The following is an 18,715-nucleotide window of genomic DNA, read 5'->3' as shown; positions in this document are numbered from 1 at the left end:
TTTGTATGACAAAAAATAAAATATTTTTTGAAATAATCAATTCCACATACAGTAAAATACTTTATTTTAGCTGGAATTAATTTTCACTGAAAAGATTTTTGAGTGTTTTGTATGTAAATTATTTTCACTGATTTTTGAAAAGTTGAATGTAAAATATAGAAAAAAAGGTATACCGGTATTCGTTGGATTTTATTTTCACTGAATCATTCCTTCAGCGAAAATAGTGAAAAAATAAACAAAAATAATAAACATAAATAACATATTTCATCGTAGCTTTTGTGGGTACCGGTATTTATACAAATTTATGTTCATGCTATTTCATAAATTTTTAATTTTTCCATTTTTTAAATCAATCTAGGGGTAATTCAAATGCCATAGTGTAATTTTCACGCCTGGATGATGATTTTTTTTTCACCCAAAGGCAGACACGTATTTCAGAAAATATTTTAAGATATTTAAATTTTTGAACTCCATAATTTTTTTGTCTATGATTTGAGTGCAATTTTCTTACCACAGAATTTCTACTTATAATTATTTCAGAATATTATCTAATCTGTATAATAATTTTTGAGAAAAGGGGATATTTGAATATTTGTGAAAGGAAGCAAATGTACTATTAAGTTGATGGTAAATAGTTGAGTTAAATTTGTGAAAAAATACATGCATAACCACTAAGATACCTTTTTCTAAGTGAGAAAGTTACTCTGTGTTTATTTGTTTGTTTGATATTCACTTCAATAATTTATGGATATATCGACTTTGAAATAACCCAGTCACTAGAGGGCGCTATAGCTGCATTTCATGACTGACTCGTATACTGTTTCATCACAGATTTTATTAACACATAGCATTTTAAGTACCGTTCACATTTATTACACCTGCATAACGCATTTTGGGGAAAAAATCTCTTAATCACAGGACCTGCAGTCAATAAAAAGCTTTAACCTATTGTCCTATATTAATAAATAAATTACAGTTAAATACATGTACATTAACATTGCAAAATGTTGCACCAATATTGATTTTGGTGAAAACAAATTATGACTTCAAAAATTTAATAATATTTGATAAAACATTGACAGCAGTGAATGTTTTAAAAGTAGGTGATAAACAGTTATTGCAAGATATGTTAACTGTATACCATTAAAATACAGAATGACATCATTTATATTGGAATTCTAATGGAAGGCCCCCTACAGCTAGCAATGATTGAAAGATCACCAGATTTAAAAGACCATAAGTATGCATATAAAATAAAATGAGTTTTATGTTACCTAACAGGCCGTCATCTAACTATGTTTTGTTGTGTAATTTTTCATTATTAGGGAAATTTATAGCAATCACATGAGTTGGAAAATAACTGTTATAGTATACATTCCCCAAGACATGATGGAAATGTATGTTATAAAAACCTTCGAAAAAAATGCGCAAAAATAGGCACAAAGAATTGTGAGCTAATCTCGTCGTCCTCCCCAATGCAAAATTGTGTGCCGCCACCACTAGTTTCACAGTCTACACTCCCAATTTCTATGTGACTTTTGAACAAAGGAAATCTAGTTGCAGTGTATCACCAATTTAAAGAAGAGTCTATTGTCTATTAAGACTGCTTAATAAATCACTTCCATATTATGGTTCCTATTTTTTAATGCTGACTTTGACACTTGATTCTCAAGGGGGCCGTTAAATACAGGATCATCCCAATGACCTGGAAGTTACCCATTAATTAGTCTAGCTTTCTTTGTCCTACTCTACAATGTATTCATTATTATCTCCATTTCCTGTAACATATAGTTTATCAATGTGTGACTTACTAAAAATATAACCACAGAGTGGATTAATGTACTTAATATGTAGTTGATTCAGAAAAAAAAGAAAATAAATAAATTATTTTTTTAAAGTTTCGATAATTTTGCCCAAAATAATGTTGAAATGATAGATAAATAATTTCAATATTAAAGTATAAGCATAAAATTATTCAAGAAAATCTAGTTAATTGGTGGTTAGTATATCTGTTTTATACATCACATTAACCTCTTTTTCTATTTTTTGCCAGCTTTACTTTAACTGTGTGCTTCAAATTTTCTGGTGTCCATGTGCCATCAAGTATAGGTAAGTTGATGTCAACTACTGTAAAAGGATTAATTATTCACTGGGTTTTAATTTTGCTTATTTTGCTGACTGGAAAATGCGCTAAACTGAAACCCAGTGAATATGTAAAATTTAGCATAGAACACATTATCTAAATTAGTCATTTTACAGAATTATGTCTACATTTCATAAAGGTACCTTTGAGGGCAGTATACAGTGTTCTATGTAAGGTACTGTCATCAGTGAAAAGACCGAGTTTCTCAGTGAAATAAAGACATTTTTTTTTTCAATTTATTTCATCTATTTTTAATTCAAATACACCAAGGTGTTTTTTTGCAATGAAATCGCGTTATTTCTTAGTGTAAAATTAGCTGCATGGAATACTGAGTTCATACATGAGTAGTTATCAAAAGTATGGACTGCAAATTGAGTATAGATTATCATCTTATTTAGGTCTGCACTGTTGTTTCCTATTGTCTCAACTGGCCCAACAAACTGATATATTGGTATTGCCATTTAAATCCACACAGACACCACTGCTTTCCTTTTTTCCATCTCTTGTAATTTTTATAATAATTTTTATTTAGCTATTGTTTACATTGTGTTTCCAACCTATGGATACTATCACAATAGCTACACAGACATACTGTAAAAGGAGTAATTATTCACTGGGTTTTAATTTTGCTTATTTCGCTGACTGGAAAATGTGCTAAATTAATGTGTGTGTGTGAGTGCATGCGTGTGTGTGTGTGCGTGTGTGTGAGTGCATGCGTGTGTGTGTGTGTGCGTGTGCGTGAGTGAGTGAGTGCATGCGTGTGTGTGTGTGCGTGTGCGTGTGTGTGAGTGAGTGAGTGCATGCGTGTGTGCATGTGGATTTGTGTGTTGTATGTACCATATTGGTTTTGATTATGAGGTGTTCGTAGAGGTCTGAGTAGAGTATATCTATGGTTTTTAACCATGGTGAGTATTTGCTTGTAAGTTTCCTGCCAATCTCCGGTAAAATTGTGTTTCCTTCAGCTCATAGATTAATTACGTAGTACCAAAAAAAGATGTATGTGACCAAGAATATCACAACTGTGATTCAATGTTGTATATATAACGTAAAAATTGAGATTTTGTCCAATAAAGCTAACAATATTGTTGTATGCAATATTATAGTCATGTGATGTAGTGTTCTCAAATTACTGTAAAGGGGTTAATTATTCACTGGGTTTTAATTTGGCTTATTTCGCTGACTGGGAAAAGGCGCTAAATTAAAACCCAGTGAATATGTAAAATTTAGCATAGAACACAATCATTATCTAAATGATAAAACCATGAATTTCAAACCCACTGGATATGCCTGAAATGTTAAATCAGCAAAATTTAAACCCAGTGAAAATTAGTCATTTTACAGTAGTGCCATTACTTTGGCAAAGTTACACTTGATATTCAGCCCACTCACCTCATTCAGTTATTGTCCTCTTATTTCATTTCATTATAAAACCAGTGGTTTCAACCTGGTCATCAGATGATCATTTCAGACCCAATCACATCCATGATATTATGCATCCTGATTTTTATCTCTATAAATTTCTCCTCCCTTTATCATTACCAAATGACGCATCCTGTACTGCTAATGAAACCCTTTGTTCTTCTTATCTGATTGCTTCCCACCACTGCTATTGTCTGAAAGCTCTCTTGATTGCCTAAACCATTGTGTAGTGGTTTCACTGTTCTTTCTATTTCTTAAATAAAGCTGATAGATCGATAAATGAATGTGAAAGATTCCCTCTTTGTTATGGCTAAGGGTGAAGTTGTTTACTTTTTTGGTATATGGTTCAAACAATGATTTGATAAGTGTGTTTAAAATGTTGCCATAAGCAGACACTAATTGGGGTGCCATACTTAGTTATCATATCCAGCTTACAAAACAACGATGCTTTTGTCAATATCTCTAAAGTCTGACAGCAAAATGTAATAAAATGTACATGTAATATGTGAATAATTTGGTGTAATTTTATCATGATACAAAATTCTATATTCTAACCAAACAATATAAATATAAACTAATTGGCATCTTTGATATCATTCTCTTCCTGTACTTCTTTCCTAATCTACTATTTTGTTCTATTTTTTTTTTTATAAAGTATATTTTTTATGTTTCTTGTTCTTAGTTTTTGCCCAAATGGATGTAATCCATCATGCAGGAACAGAGATGAGATAGCAAATCAATATGGAGACTCTCTCATTGCATAGTCGTATTCTCATCAGTGCAATTAGTCTGATTTGTAGCTTCCTAGTCTACTAATCTAAATTACTTTAATGAAGTTTCATTATTAATTAAAGAAACCCCAGATTTCCACATTGAATTATCGCTATTGTTTATTCACCCCTTCCTCCCACCTCTCACTCTCCTTTCCCAACTGAAAATTTATTCCATAAATTATCTGCTTACTGAGATTGACCTTTAAAAAAAAAACACACTTTAATATGATAAGGGTTCTTAGGTGTGAATACAACTTTGATGTAAGTTTTCATAACTACGCAGAAGAATGGTGCAGTTATTGAGAATGCTACCTATACTCTTAGAAATACCATGACATATGGAATCCAAAACTGAGATGAATATCTCACATTTTATCACCTGATACGGCTGTTACACACATACCAATATTTGATGAAATACCACCTACCACCCAACAGCTCATAACTCATTGGTACACACGCTAAAATCACAATACTCTGCATTTTATTACCAAGCTTTAGTATTAATGAATTTGAGGAGGGATTTATGCTTAGAGGAAATATAAATTCACCCAATTTATTAGAAGGCCAATAAGTACTCCTTGCCATCTGTATACCGATGAAGTTATAGCCCTCAGGTCAAAAAGTATACCCTATTAGTTTAACTTCACTCAGAATGTGTCATATGATGTTAAATTGTGTTCTTATTACTGAAGGCATTTAATATAACCCTTGTTATCTTATATTTCAATTATAAAATTATGTTTTTGTCATAACTATTTATTTGAAATGTTTTACATCTAAAATAATAACATGAAACTGAAAGGTGAAGGTGGGTTCATCCAAGTAAATAGAAAATACCGGTACTATAAAAAAAAAAAGTTTTTTCAGGCCATTGAGTTCATGTTAAAACTTTAGTTGGCGATATTTCTAATTATGTTGTTAATCTACTTCATATAGCTGTTGAGTTTACAACATCATTGGACACGTATTTGAAATCTCATCAAAAGAGAGCTTATTTTCAAAAAACTGACACAACAGTAGAAAGTGGTGCCTTCACAGTTCATGAAAGCAGCGACTGGTGTAGAGCTGGCTTCATCTTGCTGAGGGTGAGTTTATTACAGCAATTCCAGGCACTGATTTGACGCTGATGTAGTGCTAGATGTTGATAACTTACTACAATAGGTTACACACTTTGTTTTCACATTTACAGAAGTTGTTACAAATAATGCAGACAGCATGTCTGAAAAATTGAAGTGCACCGAAAGAAAGCTCCACCCATAAAAGTGGCGGTACATTAGTTTTTAATTTCTCCTCCAATAAACGATCAAGGCTCCCTTAATTTCATACTTCAATTTGCGTCACATGTTATTTCAGTGAGAGGGGCGCATGAAGTGGTGGCACTGTAAAGAACGTTATTTTACAGAACCAGCTGACCGACTGATCATGACAGAACTATTGATCAAAGTACATTATTCCTACTATGGAAATATCCATATCACGCCAATGTATATAACTGAAAGCTGCCTGCAACAAATGTTCTATGCAGACTTCATCCAGTATATCAATAATGAAATTGAATACATAAGTAGAATGGGTGGTATTCGATTATTAGTTCTCGACGATGAGAACCAAAAGGTTGATGTGCCACCAAATAATCGCGTTAAAAAGGTTATCACCATGGCAACACACGATCACACGTCCGGGGAGGGTTGCCACTGTACATACAGTCTTCAAGTAGTTTTTTTCAAATTTCCCGTCCGTAAATGCGCGGTCGCAATGTTTTATAATATTCGTCATAGTCTATAGCAATGTCAATTATTTTTTTAGTCACGGATTGGTCGGTCTTACGCTTTCCTGGCAGGATACTCTTGGTGGTAACAAACCGTTTGACGATATTATAAGCTGTCTGCTTTGAAACACCATTTCGATCTCCGATCTCAGCAAATGACAGTCCACGAAAATCCAAATCGACAACTCTTGTTCTCACTTCAATTGGTTTTTTGACTCCTTGCTTCTCCATCGTGGTGCTTGCCGATTTGTAGACACGCAATCAACACGACGACCGACCAAAAGTTAATGAAAGACAGACACCTGACTTTGTAGCAAAAATAGAAAACATTGTCGGCAATATCTGTCAATCATTCCTCTGATTTGCAGTCGATGTTTATATTTCTAGTTACAACTTCTGCTAATTTGAAAAAAAAGTGTGTAACCTATTGTAGTAAGTTATCAACATCTAGCACTACTTCAGCGTCAAATCAGTGCCTAGAATTGCTGTAACAAAAACATTATTATTCATGTCTATTATGGCATACCCTGTCATTCCTATAGAAGAGCTTGAGACATTATAACAACAATCATTGTTTATGGTTCAAATGCCGATGATATGTGCGTCTATTCTACTGTTATAATATGGTTGAAAACCGATATATGTTCCTTTAATAGTGAGCACGTGTTCATGCTTGAGATTATGTCAAAGGCTGTATCTTTACCATAATCACTGCATATAGTTTACAAACTTCAACATTATTTTATTTGTGGATTGAAATTCTAAATTTAAGTCCAGTTAAAATTTATTCTCACTATTTGTAGTATAGTATGGTAATAAACCTGAACTTGGCGCATTTTGACAAAACCTTACAACACCCATTAAACTGTTTTCAATAATTCACTCCTAATATTACTCAAGCTTCATAAACTGTACACATGTGTACTGACATCCAAAGTGGTTATGACTTACAGGCTGTGTGACCGTTCCCATGACAATACACACTTCAATAGACTTCAGTCAGGAAGTTCCAAAACGAAGCCCGGGATTTGAGACGAAATCTCTAGCGATGTGCTTTGAATTTTAATGAACTAAAACTATGGCGTTTTTATTTCATTTGAGGCAAGCTTGGTTATATAAGTGTAGTAATCAGGAAACTGAAACTGAAATTTATTCAGAGATAATAAGATTGCCATTTATTTTTGAAGCATAATTCACAGATTTGCAGTATATATCGTGTAATTTAATTTATAAATCCTGACTTTAAAATATTAAACATTTTGATTAATAGTCAAATGTGTAAGCTACCGCTACTGTATTCAAAGGCATACGCACAAAATTCTACCACATTGGTGGAAAATTGCTTCCGATATATTTTGTTATGGATTTTGTACTGTCAGTATGATGGCAGTTGCATGGTCCTGATCATTTTCTCAGTTCTATTAGGACTAATCATTATCTTCCCATTTTTTTCCCAATCCTTATTTGGCCAAATTTGGTGCACTTCATATACAGTAGAAAGCGAAATATAGGGACACCAAAAAAGTTTGCAAGTCACATGATTGTCAGTGAATTGAATTAGGTGTGATCAGAGCATAAAATTAAATTATTTCAATTATTTACCCAGGATGATATTACAGATAAGTACTCGCCCATTGCAATAGATGTCAACTACAGATTGGTAGAAAACCAGAATGTCCCTTCAGAAGAACTGTCACCTGTGTTGAATAATTATATTGAACCAAAAGTAGAAAAACTGGTAAGAATGCTTTATTCACAGTGTTTAAATTAAATTCTGTATTTGTTGTTGTAAGTATTCTAATTTAATTGGTGAACTGAGTATTGAACAAATATTTAAAACTCTTTGCGATAATAACAGTAAAAACTGTGTTTACTCATTTACACTAATAATATTTAACTTTATTCTTATTATAGGCATTAATTACTATGAAAAACATAAATTGGACTGTAATTTATGTGCTAAGAAAGATTGAAATGTTACCAAAAATGATTAAATTGGAATACTAACAGTAGTAGTGTTTAGCTTAATGTTTAATGTTAGATCTGGTGTGTCTTTGGTCAAAATAAGTAATATTTTAATAATGACCCCGTACTGCAAAACAATAAATGCTTTTCAATTTCATGCTATATTCACTTCTAAACGAGTAAATACCTTGCTGTTGTTCTAAAAACAACAAAATTAGCATTAGTGATGCTTATACTTGTGAATAAAATAAAATGAACTACATAACGTATTACTTAACAGATTTTGTAGTGAAATGCTATCCATTTAATGAAATACTCAGTTCTCATTTATCATATCCATTTAACTTTAGATATTGATTTTTTAATACTGAAATATGTTCATTAATATTGCTAGCTGCTCGACAGAATACGCTCACTGACATGTCACTAATGACTCCACCCCGTCTAATTGGATTGAATCAGTTATTTATGTTGTATAATATATTAGCTGTCACAAATCTAAATCTTTCTTATTTTGATTAATAGCAATTCATTATACAGGATTTTTTATTAATCATGGCATTGAAGTCCTTTGAATAAATAAGTTATAGCCCACCAGCAGAACTTGATTCTTTATTGTTCAACTTTTTTTTACTTCATCAGTAAGAATAATACGAGTGCCCCCCTATAAAATAATAAGTGAAACTGCTTTATTTGCTCTGTCAAATGCACACACACTACCTACAAAACTTATTTTATTCTACTCTATGAAACTCTCAAAACCTGTCAATTGGTGTCTGTGCTCAACCTCGTCCAACTCCACTGATCTGGATTAATCTTTGCATTTGAAATATTCCCATGTGTTCCTATTTCATACATACATACTGTCTGTGTCTTCCCAAGACAATATCAAACTTTTATGATGGAACCATAATAATAAAATCAATTATGCTACAGATTGGTAGTCCCCATGGTTACTGTTCAAAACTCTATCGGGGTATTTTTAAGGTACATGTCAATAGCCATGTATTTGTTGATAATGGCTGCCATCTGTCTAGACTTGGTGGTTGGAAAAGTGACAAAAACAAGATTAGTGCTTCTTGATCTGTTAATTAAAATGTAAATCTGTGCAATCTATTTGTTTGATTTGTCATATTTCTCCTACTTGGCAGAATTTTAAAATTCTCACGCTGGGTGGAATACTGCAACAGACTCGAGAGAGTTTAGTGGCCGAGTGTTATTCACGGCTATGTTTTACTACTATGGTTGATGTGAGAACATTCAATATGCAAAATTTTACCACATCTCTACATTTATAACCTTACAAAATGTAAAATGCATTTTGAAGGAGATATTAAAAAAAATTTAAAAAAATCCTATCCATATTTTGCTCTGTTTTTAATCCCAAACTAAACAGTGTTGTATTCTGTCAGTACTGAATCCTTGATTGTTATTTTACAGGTATATATCCAGAATGACTGTGGTGATAACAGAATATGTGTTCCAGATTTACTATTAATGTCACAGATGTGAGTCTAGACGTATTCCCACGTCATTGTTTTATACTTGCTTGTGGTTTTCTCACCGTGGTATTCGTAATCACCTTTGGTCAGGCTCCATGTGATTGGATGTTATAGCCAGAAGGCGAATTGTTACGTTTCAAACAATACAATCTCAAATCAGGAAATTATTGTGTGTGTTTGGGGATACATATATAATCTAAAAAATAATTGCTTTAGTTTAGTTTCATTCAGCATTAATAAAGAGCACCTTGTCAAGATATCTGTTTTGAAACGATAACTCATATACTTAAATCAGTTATCAATCATTAAACTTTTCACTGCTATTTTTTGTACCCGACAAATATTTTGATTCTCATTTTCTTCAATTTATCACATGCTATTTAGTTCAATATAGTGAATTTTCTAGATATGAGCAAAGTCTAGGAATCGATCAATAAGATATTGCACAATATTATAAATAATATATAATTATGATAATCATAAATTGTTACATTTTGTATTTGTAAAAATTAGTATTAGGAATTCCCCTGTTCACTTCCTACCACTTAAAGCTGTGCATGTATAATTGTGAACAACTAAGAGTTCAAACCTTAAAGCATTATTTTGATAAATGGGACTCCAGAAAAGCCATATGTTTTGACAAAAAATCTGAAATTAGCGTTTTTTCATATTCATCAACATTGAAATCAGTTTAAGTAGACCGAGATCAAAAAGATTGGGAACTTTGCTGGAAGGGAGATTATAAGTAGATTGCTCGGTATCAACGAGGAATGATGAAACAAATCATGGGGAATCTATAGAGGATACACTCTGTGATTCTTGGGAATTGGGATAATACTCGTAGCTTCTGGCAATTTTCTGATTGTCTGGAGATTTTTATTCACCGGCTATTGTTATCATTATGACATTATAATCCCTCGGAACTCGTTACATGTCAGTGATCTGAACCACTGTACTGAAAAGATTACGTATTGGAGTGGAATATTGGAGAACTATCAACCAAACTGTTCCCTCAGTGAAATTAGAAGCTGTTCCCATGATATCTGACTAGTTTTTTGTAATATATTTCTTGTCTGAAATGCATTTTTTTGGTGTTCAGGCCTAATGGCAACTTTTAAACACATTAGTATGTTCAGCATTCCATTCTGTTTTGTTTCATTGTTGATAAAAACTAGCACAAATGTTTTTCACCGAATAAACCTTCAAATGTTGTCAACAATTTTTTTTTCTCAAAAATGTTGATCATGACATTTTATAACCAATGAAAAAATATGTCCATTTGGTCTGAATTAAACAAAAATTAATTATTGTATAAATGTGCAAAATGATAGCGTTCATGTGTTCTTGTTTGTAGTGATTCTGTCTACATTGGTAGCACTGAAACTACCACACTGAGCGTTGTAGTAACGAATGCTGGTGATGATGCCTTTGAAGCTTATGTTGCTATTCAGCTACCCGAAGGATTTGACTATGTGAGAGTGGAAAAGGGTCAGACAGTAAGTCCATTATAGAAGTTATTCTGATGACATGAATAATTGAATGATGACCTCATTTATAGCAGTTCATCTGTGTTTATTTATGCCAGTATGGATTTGTTTTCAACATGAGTTGTGCGCACTGATTGTTATCCACTGGAATTAATTTCAGCTGAAAATTACAATATGATCTATTGTGTAGAATCATTTTCATCAACTTGTCATTAAAATTTGTTTTAGTCTGTCAGTGCACTTATTGAAGCGTGTGTCTGAAACTGAACTACGATATTGTAGAATTATGCTAAAAAAGTGTATTTGTTATATAACACTTTAAACACCAAAATCTACATCTATCATCATTTCCTCATATTTATTCTCAAATTTCGATCAAGATATTTAGGCAGTCAAATTTTTGAAATTAACACAAAAATTGCATAAAAATGTGCAAAATGCTACCTTGGTATTTTGGTGGGAAACACTGCAGTGTTAAAAGGGTAAAACTGTGATTAATGTATACATTCATTAAAAAGTGCAGCAGACCCGTTCGTGGACAAAGTAATTCTAATAAAACACATTCTGTGTGATATTTATTTTGTAGGATTACACAATAGCATGCATCGATACCCCAGGCGTATCCGGTTTAGTGAAATGTGATGTCGGCAATCCACTCAAAAAAAATGCTGTGGTATGTTAACATTTAACAGTGTACTATAGTAATTTAAGGATGGGCAAGTCGAGTATTTGCTTGTTTTTATTAGTCAGTTTATTTGTCATGTGCAATTCTTAACACTGAGGGCAGTATTTAAATGAACCACAGTCTATACAGTACACTCATAAAAAAGACTTTCTGTGATAAATAAAACAGCTGTATATTGTTTATCTTGTGCATAAAAAAAATGTAAAAATACATTAGAATTAAACGGATAATTGAATACATTTAAATAGCTTTTGAATAGCTTTTTAGAATTTTCCTGTAGGCATAGAATTTTTTAGTTTATGTTGGAGTTTTGCACTGACAGAAATGGAGTTTGCTATGCTTAATGTCTGAAACTGACAATGAGGGTGTGCAAGCACAAAACATAAAAACAACTAAAATATGGATATAAATTGCATGAAATGATGTCATCTTGCCATGGTAGATGTACATACACTTTGGTGTTCATTTACCCCAAAATATGTGATAATTCAACTTTGTGGCTTGGTAAGAGGAGCAGACAATGATTTAACTAGGATGTAAAAGCATTTTCCCAATACAAGAGATAAAAGCCTTACTTTAGCTTGTAGCATATGTGTTTACCAGTCGTGATGATAAATTATGTAACACAATATCGTCTAGTTGAATGTGTATGTTTTACACTTAAATGGTCAAGTAATGAAAAGACTAATCACATTTTATGAAGTTGAAATAAAACATGATATACCAAGCATAGTATGTAAAAGTGGCAAGATAAATATTTTATGTTCTGTACTTTGTTTGTCTGCCGCCCAGTATTATGAAGTACTTCAAAATATATACTCAGCTTTGTCTGACTCACTCACTCACTCACTCGCTGGCTGGCTGGCTGGCTGGCTGGCTGGCTGCTAGCTAGTATGTACATCAGATTTAGAAATTTATTCACCCTCCATTACTTGTGAGATGAATTAATATTGCTTTATGATCAAGCTGGATTACGTGAGGATTAAATGGCAAAGTGGGGGTTGATGAGCACCTAGACTGTAGAAACATTTCTTTTGATCCACCAACAAATAGGGCTTCAATTTGTATTTTGATTGTTCATGCAAGATTCTCTTATTCCAGCTTACCCAAGCAATTCTTGGGTTGACAATGGAAATTGTATATGCTGTGAACATAATATATTCATGATTATGCAATGTACCTGTCTGATATTTGAAATTTGAGAAAAATAAAATGATGTCCTTCAGAATCTAAAACCGCTGTAATTTTAATAGTCTGGTGAGAGTAATGAAGTGATTTTTATTTTAATTGGAAGTGATGGCAGACTTTCTTACATTACTAATAAAAAAGATGTACAGGAAAACAAATACTCTATGCAAATGTATGACTAGTCTGGTATACCTTATAAGTATGATGGACGCAGGCTTTGTTGTTACAATATTACTGAACTAAAGAGGGCGCTATACTTTATTGTTGAAGTTACCAAACATAGACAGTAGCTGATTGTAAGGATATCTCTTTGACCCATTACTACATTGTACATATCTTTGAGCTAACTCCTTTAAATTCATATTCTGAACTTGTATTTTTCGTATATCAATTTTGAGGCTAAAATATTGTGAAGGAAATATCTGGCCACAATTCGTTCAAATCAGGCATCTCGAATTTCAATCACTGTTAAAGTGGGCGATCATATGGACCCTAAAATTATAGGGCATTTACAGCGTGATTTGTGATGCAACTTGCCTCGACACTATACACAATCCGAATACATTTTAATAGAGGCTCCACATATTTGCTTCACCAATATTTTGTGAAGATTTCAAATTTGGATATGTTTACATTAGCCAATCAAATGTTTTACCATATTTTTGAATATCATCAATTTCAGGTTGAGTTTGCTTTAACTCTATCAACGCTTAAATTGGATGATACATTGAAGACGACAGAAATTCAACTGTACGCAAATTGGTAGGTTTCATATCATATATTACATATGTTTTCATATGTTTTCATTGACTAATCTCTGAGAATTTATATGTAATAAGGCTTATTGTACAGTATATATATGCATGCTTAAATGCAGGAAAATAAGGTAATAATTCACCCTGCTCGCCGGGCGAGCCCTCGGTGCACCCTCGCCTCGCCGCTTGTGATTTTTGAGGCGCATCGCACTGTATGTATCTGTTTTTTTTTTTACTTGTGTAAACATAATGGGAGTCTTTGCAGTTACTGCATCTGTTTTTTTTTAGTTTTTGGTTGAAATTCATACATTTTAATGACCTATTTTGCATATTAATTAGCTAAATTTAGGAATTTTCACTTGTTTCTCATGTACTATTCAACAGATTTCAAACTTGATACATAGATGGTCTGGGATTAGTTTCAGGTTGCAATCTTTGAATAATAATTACCTAATTTGTCATTTTTCAGGCTTCTTTTTTCAACCAAAATTCCATCTTTTAGCTGTAAAGTAGCTGAATAATGTAAAGTGCATTTGTTTTTGTTTCTAGTACCAATCCTGAGGACCCGTCTACATTATATGATAATGAGAAAACTGAGTACATATCAGTCAAAGTCAAATCAGTTATTTCATTTACAGGGTAGGTATTTATATTGTTTACCACTTGGTGGCAGCATTAGTCTTAGTTGCACTATATATACTATTACAACAGTCCCAATTATTACATTCACAAATGTTAAATGCACTATGTATGATTGTATGTCCATGTTTTTGAAAAAAAAAATGTTTTTAACATTTTTTTTTTTTTTTTTTTTTTTTTAACTTTTAGTGTTTCTGCACCAGAGCAGATAACTTTTACGCCACGTGAGCCAAATACGAATATCTTAATTTCACATGAAGATGATGTTGGTCCGGAAGTCAAACATATATACGAGGTATTATCACATAACCATTGTGCATATCACCTGATTATTATTATTATAATTATTATTATTATCAATAATATTCAAATCTTAGCGTAGATCAGTCAATAAATTAACTATATTCAAATAATGTAACTGACTGGCAGTGATAAAGGAACTGAAAAAGTACTAATTAAGTATAAAAAACTAATTATTGAGTTTCCTCTCAAAAATTATGGCATTCTTTCTCACCGTGTCATCTGTGTAACCATGGTGACAGAAAAAAGTTAAACACTATTTCAGGGGTAGAACTAGTTCCATGGTTATCTCATGATCGTTTGTGTCTAAGGTTTGGAACGGCCCTTTTAACTTTGGTGACATTAAACTACAATTAAAGTTGACAAAATATGCCTTAAAACTGTTTTTATTATGTTGTTTGTACCAGGTACGCAATTTAGGACCCAGTTCAATAGATGGAGCTGATATTCAGATATTCTGGCCAGCTTATACTCCATATGGTGATCACTTATTGTATCTATTAGATGTGTCGTTACAAGGTGATATGCCATGTATTATTGATGGTAAACTCAACCCAGAAAATCTACAGGTGAGTACAGCTGGGTCAGATTGAGTCATTGTATCTATTAGATGTGTCGTTACAAGGTGATATGCCATGTATTATTGATGGTAAACTCAACCCAGAAAATCTACAGGTGAGTACAGCTGGGTCAGATTGAGTCATTGTATCTATTAGATGTGTCATTACAAGGTGATATGCCATGTATTATTGATGGTAAACTCAACCCAGAAAATCTACAGGTGAGTACAGCTGGGTCAGATTGAGTCATTGTATCTATTAGATGTGTCGTTACAAGGTGATATGCCATGTATTATTGATGGTAAACTCAACCCAGAAAATCTACAGGTGAGTACAGCTGGGTCAGATTGAGTCATTGTATCTATTAGATGTGTCGTTACAAGGTGATATGCCATGTATTATTGATGGTAAACTCAACCCAGAAAATCTACAGGTGAGTACAGCTGGGTCAGATTGAGTCATTGTATCTATTAGATGTGTCATTACAAGGTGATATGCCATGTATTATTGATGATAAACTCAACCCAGAAAATCTACAGGTGAGTACAGCTGGGCCAGATTGAGTCATTGTATCTATTAGATGTGTCGTTACAAGGTGATATGCCATGTATTATTGATGGTAAACTCAACCCAGAAAATCTACAGGTGAGTACAGCTGGGCCAGATTGAGTCATTGTATCTATTAGATGTGTCATTACAAGGTGATATGCCATGTATTATTGATGGTAAACTCAACCCAGAAAATCTACAGGTGAGTACAGCTGGGTCAGATTGAGTCATTGTATCTATTAGATGTGTCATTACAAGGTGATATGCCATGTATTATTGATGGTAAACTCAACCCAGAAAATCTACAGGTGAGTACAGCTGGGCCAGATTGGGTCTGAGTCACAATTTTCAATGATAATGGAGGTTGCAAGGTACGACAGTTCCCATGCATGTCACTTTAATCTGTCATCACCATATTTTTCATATTTTATTATCAAAGGCATGTATACTATGCCAAACTTCTTTGTTAAAGGTATCAATTTTAAATTTCATGGTGATAAATCATGTAATATGGCAATCATTAGCATGCAAATATCTAGAAATGCATTTTTTGACCAGAAATATTTTTCCAGCTGCCTAGGTACTGTTTACATATGCATAACATAAACAACCTATTATTTTACAACATTATAGCATAAGGGTTGTTTATGTGTCTGAGTGTTTGTGTGCAATTTGAGTGTCCAGATTAACCTGAGGAATTTTTGTAAATTTTTTTATGAAACTTGTTTTGTTTGTCATCCTGGATCAGAATTACTTTTAGTTTGTGGTACTGTAAAATACGTTATTTTAGCTGGAATTAATTTTCACTGAAAAGACTTTTTGGTGTTTTGTATGGAATTTATTTTCACTGATTTTTGAAAAGTTGAATGTAAAAATAGGAAAAAAGGTATATTCACTTGATTTTATTTTCACTGAACCATTCCTTCAGCAAAAATGGAGAAAATGAATTCCAAACGAGTATTTTACAGTAACAAATAAAAAACATAGGGTAACAGTTTTCAGGCTTTGCACATGTAAGAACACATACCAATAGGTGACTTGTGACTATATGTCTGAGTCTTTGCCTGAAAATATGTGTTCGTGTTACTGATGTTACACAACTGTTGTTAAACTTGAAACAGTGCCTGAAATATGACAATCTTTTTTTTTTTGCAGACCAATGCAGACTTCACCATATCAAATTACACTGAAAGTTCAAAAGTGAAACGGGGAAGTCGGTACAGGAGAGATGAAAAAACAGTTTACAGAGTGGTAAATGTTATTATTTATTAAACCTCATATTTGTTTTATTGTGGTAGAAAAATTGGTGACTGAGTGTGCATGTTAAGTTGTAAGCATGTCCGATCAAATATGAATGTTCAGTTATGTAATATTTTTTATGAATTTCTAAACCAGCTTCAGTTTTGTACTTGAGTTATTGCTCTTTGTATTATAAATTCAAGTGGGTAATGCTTATTATGTTGTTATGGTAACTTTATTGTGGTCATTATATGTATTTTTTAGGACTGCCAATTTGCCCAGTGTGTCAAGATAACATGTTCAATTGATTTTGTACTTCATGGTGGTGATACAGCTCTGGTTGAAATTAAATCAAGGCTATGGAAAGACACAGTAGCCAAAGTACCAGTAAGTATGAATATCATGAATTAAGAATATTAAATGTCAATAATTTGTTCATTCTTTTGTTTTTTGTTTGTTTGTTTGTTTGTTTGTTTGTTTGTTCATTCTTTCATTCATTTATTTATTTATAGAACCATTCCATTTAGTCACTCAATAACTATAACTTACTGCTAGAAGGTTGGTTATAGAGTACTAACAAATATAATTATTTATAATATTATTTTTTTCAGGCCAAATTTGATGAGACAGAAATAAAATCAGATGGACATGTGCTAATAACAAGTATGCCTTACAGTATTCCACCGGAATCCTATCCAGGGGCAGATGACGAGGTAAAGGAGTCAGATTTTAACTCTACTATCATATTATAAATGATTATTATACAATGAATAAAGTTAATCACAATTACCTTTACCAAATCATTTCGTAATTAAAGTATACTTACAATGACATAAATAGTTGATTTAAAATATATTATAAATTCATCCTAACTGCAGAATATGAATTCAAGTGGCTCCATTTGAAAAAACCAGAGCATTTTGACATTGATTGACAGAACGTCACAAGATATGTGTGTGGCATCGTCGGCAATGGAGTATGAGAGGGGTCTCAAATTAAGTCCATTTCTAGCTCTAATTCTGAATTCACACAACCTGTGAACAAGGTTATACATTATAGATTGGGTGCATAAAGAATAAGACCCTCCATTACTTATACAGTGTTAATGATTAAGACAGGATATCTGCTTTTAATGTATCATATTTTTTTAGCTAGAACAATGTCAAAGTGGGTATGACACTTTACTATTCTTTGAACGATTATGTTTAACTAAATATTGCTACACTACAGCAAGTTATTATCAACATTGTCGGTAAATGTACAGCAATTGCTTCCAATGTTGTTGAAGTTGTTTTGCTACAATAAAGTTTGTTTTGATACATTTGCGACGCAAAGAATGACTGAAACGATAGTAAATATATATCTTTACTCTATAGATTTCAAGTATAGCAATCCCTATGAGTGCTAAAGCAGGTACTTTACCTGTACCAATCTGGGTTATCATTGTCAGCATTATTGGAGGACTTCTCATTCTGGCTCTCATTATTGTGGTGCTTTGGAAGGTAAGTCTTATAACTAAATCAATATGAGGATGTCACTTGCATTAAACTGCAGGGTTTGGGAGTATGCTGGCTTGCTAACTGGTCATCATTATTATACATTATTATTATACATCTGTCACCGTAATGCCATAAGTTTCAGCGTGCCATGATTTTGCGGTATTGTACTAGGTATTTTCATCCTACCATATTAGAAAATGTGAATTCCAAATATGGAACGATTATGCACGTAAGCGTCCTC

The 18,715-nt window shown here is 32.7% G+C and overlaps 1 protein-coding gene across 1 annotated transcript in view; it reads left to right on the top strand.

Moving 5' to 3' along the window:
* Positions 1–18,715, top strand: part of LOC102804078 (integrin alpha-8-like) — an 81,149-nt gene that overhangs the window by 58,208 nt on the left and 4,226 nt on the right. The window contains exons 16-29 of the mRNA XM_085501047.1: positions 2,054–2,109; positions 5,275–5,423; positions 7,713–7,844; positions 9,512–9,579; positions 10,928–11,069; positions 11,647–11,733; positions 13,616–13,695; positions 14,238–14,327; positions 14,517–14,622; positions 15,035–15,196; positions 16,892–16,987; positions 17,240–17,362; positions 17,587–17,688; positions 18,352–18,477. Of these exons, the coding sequence (XP_085357173.1) occupies positions 2,054–2,109; positions 5,275–5,423; positions 7,713–7,844; positions 9,512–9,579; positions 10,928–11,069; positions 11,647–11,733; positions 13,616–13,695; positions 14,238–14,327; positions 14,517–14,622; positions 15,035–15,196; positions 16,892–16,987; positions 17,240–17,362; positions 17,587–17,688; positions 18,352–18,477 (1,519 nt within the window). The remainder of the gene's footprint in view (positions 1–2,053; positions 2,110–5,274; positions 5,424–7,712; positions 7,845–9,511; positions 9,580–10,927; positions 11,070–11,646; positions 11,734–13,615; positions 13,696–14,237; positions 14,328–14,516; positions 14,623–15,034; positions 15,197–16,891; positions 16,988–17,239; positions 17,363–17,586; positions 17,689–18,351; positions 18,478–18,715) is intronic.

This window comes from Saccoglossus kowalevskii, chromosome 7, assembly GCF_978046115.1.
Source record: "Saccoglossus kowalevskii chromosome 7, keSacKowa6.1, whole genome shotgun sequence".
Lineage (NCBI taxonomy): Eukaryota > Metazoa > Hemichordata > Enteropneusta > Harrimaniidae > Saccoglossus > Saccoglossus kowalevskii.
The sequence above is the reverse complement of the archived record's forward strand: the minus strand, read 5'-3'. Positions and strand labels throughout refer to the sequence as shown.